Raw genomic sequence first — 12,381 nt, forward strand, 5'->3', positions numbered from 1 at the left:
TAATTTCATACAGTTGAAAAAAATGACATGGCTTAAACCATAAAAACCGTATGTTTTTAACCATAATCTTTTCATAAATTAAGAATGACACTGCTTTTACAATATATCAATATAAAAGAGCCAAAATCAAATTATTGTCCCATACCTACTAAAACTGCAAAATAGCCTTGTTTTATTTACAAAGCATTTAAATTATTTATAGAAAGGTAATATAGAGAGAAAAGGTAGTTTTTAGGGGTAGGAGGAAAAAATGGAAAGAATGGAAAGAAACTATTAATTAAACCCAACAAATCAAAACTCAAGAAACTACACATATGCAGGCAGAGACATGAACATACATGCATTTAAAGGGACTCCTTTTATCCTTTTAGTATAAAATGAGATAAATGAAAACAATATATCAGAGATTTAAAATCATTTTACTGAGTTATGTGAAGTATATACAGATGTCAAGCTAGTTGCCTAGTGATACTAGGTACTGCTCAGAAAGGTCACCTAATGCCCAGAAGAGACTCGTTTAGTCAAAAGTTCAATAATTTTCAATACTGGTTCAGAAAAAACTGAACCAATATACTTTGGAAGGTGGAGGGGAGGCATCAACAGAAACATCTAATAATATTCAGTCAGCTAGAAAATTGACTGAGAACATCTTCGGTTCAAAATTCCAAGGATTTTCAGACTGGCTCCAAAGCTAGCAAAATTTCCTCAAACTGTCTTTGATTCTTTCCCCTATAAAAATGATGAAAGAAGGGGAAGTCCAAAAACTCTCAACAATTTACTGGTAATATATTATATGCTGCTAACCATTTTACTTAAATTTAACCCATTTATTTCTAATAGTAATAGTCTCTATATAGAAAATAACATGTAAATAATTTGTTTTATAAGACAAAATTCATTTAAACAATTTAAATGTCTTCCCCCAAAACCACAAAACAGCCAAGATTCAGTCCTAGGTCAAGGCTCCATAGCCCACAACCATACTTCTTCCTTTCATATCGAGCTACAAGAGCTAGAAATTGACTAGATTTGACTCATTAAAGGCTCTTCTTTAAAAATAATTTTCCATAATTTCCCAGCAAATCAGTGGTTGCCTGGGTCCTTGGATAACAGAAGGCTAGACTGCAAAGGGACAAGAAGATACTTTGGGAGATGTTGAAAATGCCCTAAATCATGAATGTATACCTCTGCTGAAATTCATCAACCTGTTCATTTTAAGTGGAAAGTTTACTGTAGCTCAATTTAAAGTCCTAAAAACAAAAGAAAGAGAATTTCCTCATTCTCATAAAGGTTCATCCCCTTCTAAATAGAAGGATTTTAGTATTACTTCTCAAATTTTGCAATTTACTCATGTTAAAATATAATAAAACACTGAAATAAAATATTAACTATTTGATTGATTTGCTGGTTATTTTATATGTATTTTCTAACTATAATATTAAAAGAAAATTATAGCTCACAATGTTGATGAAAAGTCGGGAAAAGTTTTAATTCCCAAATGTTACCTGAGTCTCAGTAACTAAGAAAAGCTCAATTATCATACTTCACCAATACTTCCATTAATATGTTTTAAGTTCCAAAAAAATTTTAGTACAGTAAATTTTTGGCAATTAAAAATAATTTACAAAAATGTTACTAAATGTTTACACAATCAAGTAGCTAGAACTACAGACAAATTAGTTTATCTGAATGTGCTGGAATCCAAGACTACTTCCTCTTCAAAGCTGCATCCCAATTAGCAACCTTTTTTTCTCAGATGAATCAAAAAGAAAAAAAAAAGGACAATTCCAGTTCTAAAAGCAAATAGTTAACTTTCCTTCAAAAAAAAAAAAAAAAAAAGTATGCTAAATCTACTAAAAACACACTCATTCCCATAGCAACGCAAATCTGGTAAATTCTACAAACTTCACCTGAAGTCAGTTTTTCTGTTACTACCTGCTGTGTGCTTTCAAGTGATGGAGACATTCAGAATACTCAGAAATTATGATCACACAACTCAAAATCACAAAGGTATAGGGGAGGCCAGCCCATTCTAAATAGCAATCTAAATATGCAACATATTTTTTTTTCAGTAACACTGCTATTAGTAAACCATGCCAAATATGCCTATGGCATATTTTTTAATCTCAGTGGTAGACAATATTTAGTCTTTAAAGACCAATTAAAAAAAAAAAAAAAGTAAAACATACTGTAAATAAGATGGGTAAGCCAAACTTTCCAGTACAGGTATTTGGCCAAAACTGGTATATGACTTACAAAGTGTGTTCTATCTGGATTTAAATAAGCACATCAGGGAAAAAGCTTCCATGGTCAAATGTTGAGAAGGACTGGCATAACAAAGTTACATTTCTTTAATAATACCTTTAATTCATTCAATGAATGTTTGCTAAGCAGCTACCATTGAGACATCTTTAATATTCCAACACAGAATAAGGTATAAAGCACCCCAAGCTTAAGGGTCCCAAGAAGAGAATTTCTACACAGCATATCACAAGACTAGTTTTCTTGTAAAACTGCTGTAAACTAGTAAAACTGACTTTTCATAAGCAGTTGCAACTGGCTCTGGGGGTAATTCCAAAGAATTCCAAAAATGATAGTATAGAGTCATCACACAAAACTATCTTGAAAGTATTATTTAATGGAAGTATAAAGTCATTTATTTTAAAAAATCAGTTTCAAGTGTTCAGTATCAAAAATAAAATAATATCTTCCATACTAAACTGGAAAACAAGCTGTTTGCAGGAATATTAATTCACTTAACATGAACATACTAATCTACTAAATGCAGAGTGGTAAACTGGGTTGGATCATGCAACAAAAAAGGACAATAGTAGAAAAACTAGTAAAATCAAAATAAAGCCTGGAAGTTAGTTAATAGTAATGCACCAATTTTAATCTCTAGTTCTGGTTAAGGCATTATTAGCATTATGTGAGATGTAACAATCAGGAAATTGGGATGAGGATATATAGGAATTCTACACAGTGTCGACAATTTTTCTATAAATCTAAAATTATTCCAAAATTAGTTTTTTTAAAAACACTAATCTAAAATTAGAGAAGGGGCAGCTGGCTGGCTCAGTCAAAGAGCACATGACTCGGTTATCTCAGGGTCATGAGTCTGAGCCCAAAGTTGGGTGTAGTGATTACTTAAATTTTTAAAAAATGATACTCTTTAAAAGTGTATTTAAACATAATAATAAAATAGAATTAGGGAGATATTTAATAATGTAGATAAACAATCAGATCTAATTAAATTAAAAAATGAGTTGATTCAATATCTATTAATTAAACAAACTGCTTCAGTTAAACAAATGTCTATATCTTACAATGAAACTATATTTAAATGCTTCCTTATACTTGGCATTATAAATTTAATAATTAAAACAGGGGAACTTGGCTGACTCCGTCAGTGGGGCATCCAACTCTTGATCTCAGGGTGAGAGTTCAAGACCCACACTGAGTGTAGAGATAATACTTAAAAATGAAATCTTCAAGGGACCCCTGAGTGGCTCAGTCACCTAAGCGTCCAACTCTTGCTTTCAGCTCAGGTTATGACCTCAAGGTTGTGAAATCAAGACCACAGCAGGCTCCACACTAAGTGTGGAGGCTATTTGTGATTCTCTCTGTTCCTTTCCCTTTGTCTCTCCCCACCTCTAATAAAAAAAAAATAGTAATAAAATAAATCTTCGAAAAATAAAACATAGCAAGCCTATCTAGGGTATATGCTAAGTGGCTAATGATACATATATATCCAATTAAACTGATACTAATAATTTGGGAATATATATATGCTAAAATCAGAAATTATTTTTCAGTTCAGTCACACCTCATGTTTACAGACCATAAAATATATTCAGCTAAGTCAGAGAATTTGGATAATCCACTTAATTAGTTATCATAGGTAACAGTGCAACAAATACCACTCAATATTCAAGGAACTCACAATATAAAAGAATATAGACATATAAACAAATACAATACATAAACATCACAACAAAATATGCAAGTGTCATACTGAAGGACTGCAGACATCTTCACAGAGGAAGGTGAAACTTACGAGGTCAAGAAAATCTAAGCAGCTGGATTCTCAAAGTCCAGAGAATACTCCAGACAAAGGGAATAGCAAGCACTAATTATGAACAACAGAGTTTGGTCCTAACAGACCATGTAGAAAGAATACAATTTAAAAAATAAGTATTACTACCAACATTCTGAATAAAATTTAATCTGAGTTTGAAGATATTTACTGCTTTAAAATACTTGTTTTATCTTAACTCATAAAAAATTATACTGCAGGGGCACCTGGGTGGCTCAGTGGGTTAAAGCCTCTGCCTTCAGCTCAGGTCATGATCCCAGAGTCTTGGGATCGAGCCCCGCATAGGGTTCTCTGCTCAGTAGGGAGCCTGCTTCCTCCCCTCTCTCTCTGCCTACTTGTGATCTCTGTCAAATAAATAAATAAAATCTTAAAAAAAAAAAAAAAACTATACTGCAGCCAAATTTAGTTTACGCTAAAAAAAATCCCCAACATATATTGTTCCATGTATGAATAGAAAGCAGAAAGATTTAGAAAGCACCAATAGCACAAATATATTTTATATACATACTTCTACATAAATCCCCTTTTACATTAAAATTATCTCAACTTTCCAGAAGCATCAAAGTAAAACTATGTGTTTTATAATGTTATCTCCTTTAAAAAAAAAAAAATAGATCTAAATCTAACGATAAATCACTAAAGCTATCAAAGGCCCTAAGAAGTTATCCCATGATGAAGGTCTGTCTCATACAGTCTATGTTTGTGTGTAAGCGTATGGGGGGTGGTATGGGGTGTAAAAATATATTCAGAAGACTATAAAATCTATGATGAAAGATTAAACAGGGTAATAGTTATAGGGGAGAAGGAGGGTTTCTACGTACAATGCTAAACGAAGACCTTGCTTATTATAGGGCAACATGTAACCCAAAAACTGGAAACCATGATCTGTATAAAAATGGAGAAGAGCAATCCAGGCAAAGACCTAAATGCAAAGGCCCTGGGAATGGAAACTTGGTGCCTCCCAGTCCCTACACTACAGTTTAAAGTAAGCCATTAATTCATCAGGCATGCTTACCACAAACAAATTTCTAGTACGTAGTAGTAGTAGAAAAATAAAAGTACCACTACTAATGGTGATGAAACACATAAAATGATGTGCTCTAATTTCACACCAGGCAATGTTCTACATGCTTTACATCAGTAATTCTCAATCAGAGGTGATTATGCCCCTCTAGAGGACATCTGGTAATCACCAACTGGAGGGCAGGCTACTGGCATCTAGTAAAATTACTACAATGCACTAGGATAGCCCCACAACAAAGAATTACCCAGCCAGAAAACTGCTAAAGAAACTCTGCTTTACACTTACTAATTTAATCCTCACAACAATGCTATATTATAAACAAAGAAAGAAAGAAAGAAAGAAACAAATGGAGGAAGGAAGGAAGAAATTAATTGGGATCAAGAAGATTAAATTACTTGCTATAGTAAGTGGTGGAGATGAAATCTGAACCTAGAAAATTTCATTCGAGAATTAATGCACTTACCACTACACCCTACATTACCTGTTTATAAAGTAAAATGCACTGAATATTTATTATGTGCCAGGCACTATGCTAAACCTAAATGCATGTCATTTAATCTTCACAACCACACAATTAGGAAGATACTATTATTATTCTTAAGTTGTAAGAGTAAAGTTTAGCAAAGTTTAAAGTTTAGCAAAGTTACATCCAATATTACAGAATAAATAAGTGACAGAGCTAGGACTCAATTCTGCTCTGAGACAAAGGTTAGTTCTTAACCACCATAATAAAACAGTATTAAAGATGAATAAAGGTTATCCTTCCAGGATAAAGGTAAGGAAAATCACTAAACAGACCATGTGGTATGACACAATTCTAGAAAGTACAATTCTAGAGAGCAATGCAACCTTAACTGCTCTAAACACACACATCAAATTCTACTTCAGTTTCATTGGTTAGAATCTATAAGCAGCAGCAAGGTTCATAACTTTTCTGAATTTATCAGGTAAAAGACTATATAAGAACCCAAGGTGTCTGCCATGCTAATACTAAAGACCTAAGAATCTAGAAAAAGAACTAGCAGGTAGAAGTTGAAACTGGCAAAAGCAGAATTATACAAGCTAGCTGTATTGAGTTAACTTCAAAGTTAACAACTATATTCTATTGATATTATGGGAAGCATTAGCAGTTTGGATTAACCACAGAAACAGTGGAAGTAGTTCATCATTAAAACTATGGCCGAGGTAATAACAGTCCAAGCTAACATGGTGCTTTTAGCATACACTATGAGCCAGACCCTATGATCAGTGTATTGTATACATTATCTCATTACCTTCTCCCAACAACACTATGAGGTAGGTGCAATTATTTTATCTATTTTACAGAAGAGCAAACTGAGGCCCACACCATTATGTAATTTGCCCAAGGTTACATATCCAGTACACCTCAACTGGAACCCAGGCAGTGTGATTCCTGAGTCTGCACGTTTAAGCTACTATACTTTATGCACTCTACTTACATAACACATAACTAATTTTTCTGTTCTTAATATATCATTAATGAAATCCCAAAAATACTAAAAATAAAGGGACATACACTTCTTCCAAAATAGCTAGAAAATACACACTTAGCCACTCCCTACACATAAAAAATACAGTGGCTATCCTGAGTGTGTATAAACATCATTTTGGAAGTTATCAACTATAAACTGCAATTTATTTTCACAGTCTACAATTTTAGAATTTTTTCATGTGGCCAACTCACACAAATTATGAATGAACCAAAACTGTTAAGTTTAGCCTTTTTGTACAATCTACTATGCCATTTAAAACTTCATCTAACAGACTGTGCAGATTAAAACTTCTGGATAGTATCTTGAAATTTTTATTAAATCTTTCTCTTCATCCATCACCTCTCTTCATAGTACAAATGATCGTAAAAGTGCAAATCCCCTGACCATCAAAAAATGATCTAAATTAAACACACTGCATAGGAGTAAGTGTCCAGGCTTATACATTTGACAATTCCTCACACAATGCCTTTTGTAATTCTTGCAAGTTCTTCTTTTAATTCTACTGCAATGATTGAACATCTCATGTCTTTGAATCTTGTTTCTCAGCCTAGTCCAGGTTTCTTGAGGGTACAAACAGCACCTGGGTCTCAGGTATTTTGAATCAAAACAATACCCTCAAATACCTTTCCCCAGTAATCAAACGGTAGCAACTAAAAGGGAGTATCTTTTGCTGTTCAACATGCAACTGTATTGTTTTTAAGTGCCAAACAATTTGCCAAGTCATTTTTGTAATTTAAAAAATAAAATGTCTAAGCCTCTGAAAAGATACTCCAGGATTCTCAGAGGTGCTCCAAGAAGAAATGAGAAACAGAGCCCAAGATGTACTGTTCCATACAAGAAATCAGAAGCCACATGTCAGAAAGAATTCCTGAGGGGCGCCTGGGTGGCTCAGTGGGTTAAAGCCTCTGCCTTCGGCTCAGGTCATGATCCCAGAGTTCTGGGATGCCCCACATCGGGCTCTCTGCTCAGCAGGGAGCCTGCTTCCCCCTCTCTCTCTCTGCCTGCTCTCTGCCTACTTGTGATCTCTGTCTGTCAAATAAATAAATAAAATCTTAAAAAAAAAAAAAATAAATAAATCTTTAAAAAAAAAAAAAAAGAAAAAAAAAGAAAGAATTCCTGAAACAGGGATGAATGAAAATATTTAGAAATCAGCCCTCCTGGGGCACCTGGGTGGCTCAATGGTTTAAGCCTCTGCCTTCCGCTCATGGCTCAGGTCATGATCTCTGGGTCCTGGGATCCAGCCCCCCATCAGGCTCTCTGTTCAGCAGGGAGCCTGCTTCCCCCTCTCTCTCTCCCTGCCTCTCTGCCTACTTGTGATCCCTGTCAAATAAATAAATAAAATCATTTAAAAAAAAGAAAGAAAGAAATCAGCCCTCCTCCTGATACTTCATAACACTGGTGAAGTAGGTATGGGTAATCTACAAACCTGAGATGCTTATCAACAAATCTCATTAACTCACTAAAAAATAGAAAAGATCTTATCTCTAGACAAATAAATAAAAAGGATTTCATGAGAAATAGGTGTAAAAAACAAGGGGAAAAGTGCACATTTAAGAAAGCAAATTGTATCAAAAAGGTAAATACCATATTACCAAAGAAGATAACCATTACGTTTTAGCACTCAAAAAAAGCCCAAACTGTATGCATAATTTACATTCATCAGTTTTTCCCAAGTAAAATCCATACTGTGTAAAAATCTAAAATCAGCATAATTTTGCAATAATCCAAATTGTTAACTGCTGCCTTCCAAGCTTTTATCAGTAATAATTTTATTAACAGGTTATTACTTGTCAAAAATTATCAACCTTTCTTAATTAATTCCATTCTCAATACATTTTAAATTTTAATAGAATGGTTTTAAACGATTTTAACATAAAGACAACTTCCTTTCCACTCTTCTATTCTGAAATTTGCATTTAATCAACGCTAATTTTCACCTACATTTACACATATCGCTTCTCTTAATCTGACTTATTTGCATATGCAACAGATGAGTACATCCACTCATAAACTAAAGTTATGTGAAGTCTGTCCCAACATCATGGAATGCAAAACTAATCAGTGTGATAGATAAGGAAGTTCACTGCCCTCCCAAAGGATGCAAAGCAGTATAATAAATTACATTTTCATGCTCATCAATAAACAGACCTATAAAGCATGCAAGGAAAAAGGGAAAACTGGTCCCATCAGTAACTCATTTGTTATCCTTTTGACAAATCACCGGTACAGCTATCAAATAAAGCTTAAAATCTATTGTTGTAATTCTGCATACTTAAATAGTGGCCCACTACAGTTGAGCAGAAGTCTTTCTGCAGCTCAAGAACTGACTGAACTGTGTGTGTGGCTTAATCAGAGCAAAAATAGCTCTCGAGGCCCCTCAAATTATGTAACTATCATGAGGAAATGAAGTTTGTAATTTAGAATAGTAATAGTGATAATGATGATGGAGAAAAAAAATCATTATTGTAACATAGGGCTAGTAAACAGAATAACTGGACAGAAAATAATAATTGTAAATTAAGAAAAGATCGACTAGTAGTGAAGGTAGAAACTACCCAAAATAATAATCTTCACACATCTCCTGTGCTCTGGAATGAATATACAAATTCAAAAACAGCAGAAGAATGCTGCAAAGATTTCCAGGTTCTTTAACTCACGTCTCTTTCCAACCCCAAACACATCTACAAACATTTTCACCATCCCAAACACTTCATTCAAGAATCAAAAAATGGTAGGAAATGAATGAGTAATGGAGGCGTAGTTTTGGAAGATCTCAAACAGTTTGTAAAAAGGAAGACAAGTTCGACCCCAAAATAGTAACTAAATAGAACAATGTACTATATAAGTACTCCCTAAATAGTTTACTGTATCTTTTTTTTTTAAATTTTAGCTTAAAATATGTAGTAAAACATTTGGGAAAGGCTCAGTAACCAATGTCTCTTTTAAAATTAAGTATCTCTACACGTAATGAAGAAGCGTTGTTGCCACTTACATTAATGATTATCCATGATCATAATCTGCGAATGATTCCTGAATAGCACCAATAATCATGCAAACTACCTCGAATCATAGTCTCTAGGAAATAGCATTTAAAAATCCAAAGATGGGAAAAGGTCATCGGCAACACATTGCTGGGGGAAAGAAGGGAAACAGGACTGTGCGCGGTACCAACATTCTCTCCCTATCTCCCTCCTCCTCGCCCCCCCCCCGTGTCAGGTGATCAGTTATTTAGCACCATTAACACGCACGTATCGACAAGTGGTTCATTAAATTACTCGTATTATCCGAGGGCCAGATTCTAGGCTTCCCATTTCAAACTAAGCAAAAGGAGTCGACAGTTTGGGTCCCGAGCACAAAAGCGCGCGGTAGCGGGAGGATGGATAGAGCGCCAACTCCCCCCTCTCCAAAAGCTGGGACGGGGCTCTGCCTCGCGGCAAAGGCCAATCCTGGCTTCCCAGACCCGGGGCCCAAAGCTCAAAGCCGGACTCCTTTGGAGGGAAGAGATCCGAAGGACCGGTCCGGAGGCCTGCGGGCCAGGCCTTCCTGGCAGCGCCCGCGGTCCCTCCGGGCCTGCGCGCCCGCGGCGGTAGGGCACACTCACCGCCAAAGGCCCGCGAGCAGAAGCCGGGAAGAGGCCGCGGTCCCGACCCTCCGCCTGGCAACCTCGCCGCCGCGCCTCCCTCCCAGCCCGCGGTCCAAACGGTCCCGGGCTACAGAGGCGCCGCCCGGGCAGGCCGAGGACGTTGCGCAAGAGGCCGGTGAGGTTTCCCGGCTGCGCGGGAGAAAGGCGCGGAGTGTCCGCCGCGGGAGGGGCGGGGAGGCCCGCGGAGGCGCTGTGCGTGTGGAAGGGAATGGGGGAGGGGAGGATTGCCCGTCTCCCTGGCCGCGGCCAGAGCCGCAACTCACCCAGCTCCGCCAGACGAGCGCTACCACTGGCAGCAAGAGGAAGATGGTGGCCGCCGCCGCCGCCGCCGCCGAGGAGGAGGGGGGGGGGGGGCCCGGTGGGTGCCGAAGAGAGGGGGTACGCGCAGGACGTCGGCGTCGCTGCCACAGCCTCTTTTCCTCACCGGGCCGAGCGGCTGCCGCTGACGACACTAGCCTGGCTTCCGCGCCGCCCTCTTTATCTTCGTAGCAGCCGCCGCCGCCCAGGGCCCAAGGGTCGCTCGCCTCGTGGGGACCGTGCGGCGGCGCCAGACCCCGCAGCCATCGGCGTGCGGCGGCGGCGCGGAGGCAGAAGCCGGGACGCGTCACGTGACCCCACTGTTTACCGTTCCGGGGGCCGCGGCCTGCACGCTGCGCCTGCGCAGTGTGGGCCTTCCCGCGCCGCGCCTCCGCGGGGCCCCGACAGTCTCACTCCACTCCACTGGGCTTCCGCGCCCCTCCCAGTCTTCGGAGGGCGCGGCACGCCTGCGGGCCTTTAGCTATCGTCTCGGTGGCCGCCCGAAGGGGTGAGACATAGATCGATTTTTCTCTATTGTAATAAGCACGAAGGTTTCATAGTTAATGTAATATTGATGATCAGATTTGCTCCCTCCCGATGCTTTTCATTAACTGGGTGTTCTTTCAGGAATGGTAGACTAGAGCGGAGTAGATGAGCCCCTTGCCGAAGAATCCCTGCGGGGTGTGCACCACAGACCCATCATTAAACACCTCCACTCTCACCTTGTCTCCAAATACCTAGTCTTGGGCGCCTGGGTGGCTCAGTGGGTTAAGCCGCTGCCTTCGGCTCGGGTCATGATCTCAGGGTCCTGGGATCGAGCCCCGCGTCGGGCTCTCTGCTCGGCAGGGAGCCTGCTTCCTCCTCTCTCTCTGCCTGCCTCTCTGCCTGCTTGTGATCTCTCTCTGTCAAATAGATGAATAAAATCTTTAAAAAAAAAAAAAAAACAAATACCTAGTCTTTTTCAGGACGCAAGTTGCCTTCTCCAAGAATCATTCCTGGTCGAAGTCAGCAGTTCTGAAAATGTATCAAGAGGATCCTCTGAAGGATTCTTGAGACCTTTTAGAGAAGCTTTGACAACTATATATGTTTAAGGCCAAATTTTGTTTTTCTTCAACCAAAACATGTAGCAGCTGATTAAATGCAGAAGCAGATAGAACAATCCAGCCATCTATTCAGCCAGACATTGACGAAATGTGCAAAAATTTAAAACAATGCCACTCTTCATTAAATTTTGTTGGAAAATGTATTTTTTCATAATAGATTATAACAATGAATTTTGTTGTATTTTTTTAAAAATGTTTTCTTAGATTGAATTTCTATGATGTTAAATAACCCATATAAACAAAAGCTCTTGGAAGCCCCTCAGTAATTTTTAAGAGCGTATCCGGGTCCTGAGACCAAAAAGTTTGAAAACCACTGGTCTAGACTAGGAGCTTCCACAGCAGCTTGGGCTGACCTCTATCTCAGCCCATTAAAAGCACTATGAGGTAATTGTTGCTAGTCATCACTAGAACCAAAATGAGCCCCTTTAAGGACAGGGACTGTGCCTTCTCTTTGCAAGAACTACTAGAGTACCCACTAAAGAATGATAGCCAGCACCTGCTGTGCTCTTCAGAAACTTTTACTTGTTGATTTAAGCCTTATGCCAACTGTAGTCCACATTGTGAGATTTGTGCGGAGTAGGATAATAGCTCACAGGCATGCGGTGAAGAGCTGTTCTTTACTCTCTCCAAACTTCTGGTATTTCGAGCACTCCCGATACTAAATGCTCTTTCACAAAGGAGGTTTAAGATTGTCCTAATTCTAC

General features: G+C 38.4%; 2 protein-coding genes across 2 annotated transcripts in view; one reads left to right on the forward strand and one right to left on the reverse strand.

Annotated features, from left to right (window-relative positions):
* PHF3 (PHD finger protein 3) overlaps positions 1–10,440 on the reverse strand; it is an 84,530-nt gene extending 74,090 nt beyond the window's left edge. Inside the window, 1 exon segment of the mRNA XM_047733086.1 lies at positions 10,236–10,440. The gene's annotated coding sequence lies outside the window, so the exon portion shown is untranslated.
* LOC125101590 (basic salivary proline-rich protein 3-like) lies at positions 6,412–11,290 on the forward strand. Its single transcript, XM_047731986.1, has 3 exons — positions 6,412–6,416; positions 10,045–10,392; positions 11,202–11,290. Exons 1-3 carry the CDS (start codon positions 6,412–6,414, stop codon positions 11,227–11,229), a joined length of 381 nt encoding a protein of 126 aa, XP_047587942.1. The 3' UTR covers positions 11,230–11,290.
* Positions 11,291–12,381: the final 1,091 nt, after the last annotated feature.

This window comes from Lutra lutra, chromosome 6, assembly GCF_902655055.1.
Source record: "Lutra lutra chromosome 6, mLutLut1.2, whole genome shotgun sequence".
NCBI lineage: Eukaryota > Metazoa > Chordata > Mammalia > Carnivora > Mustelidae > Lutra > Lutra lutra.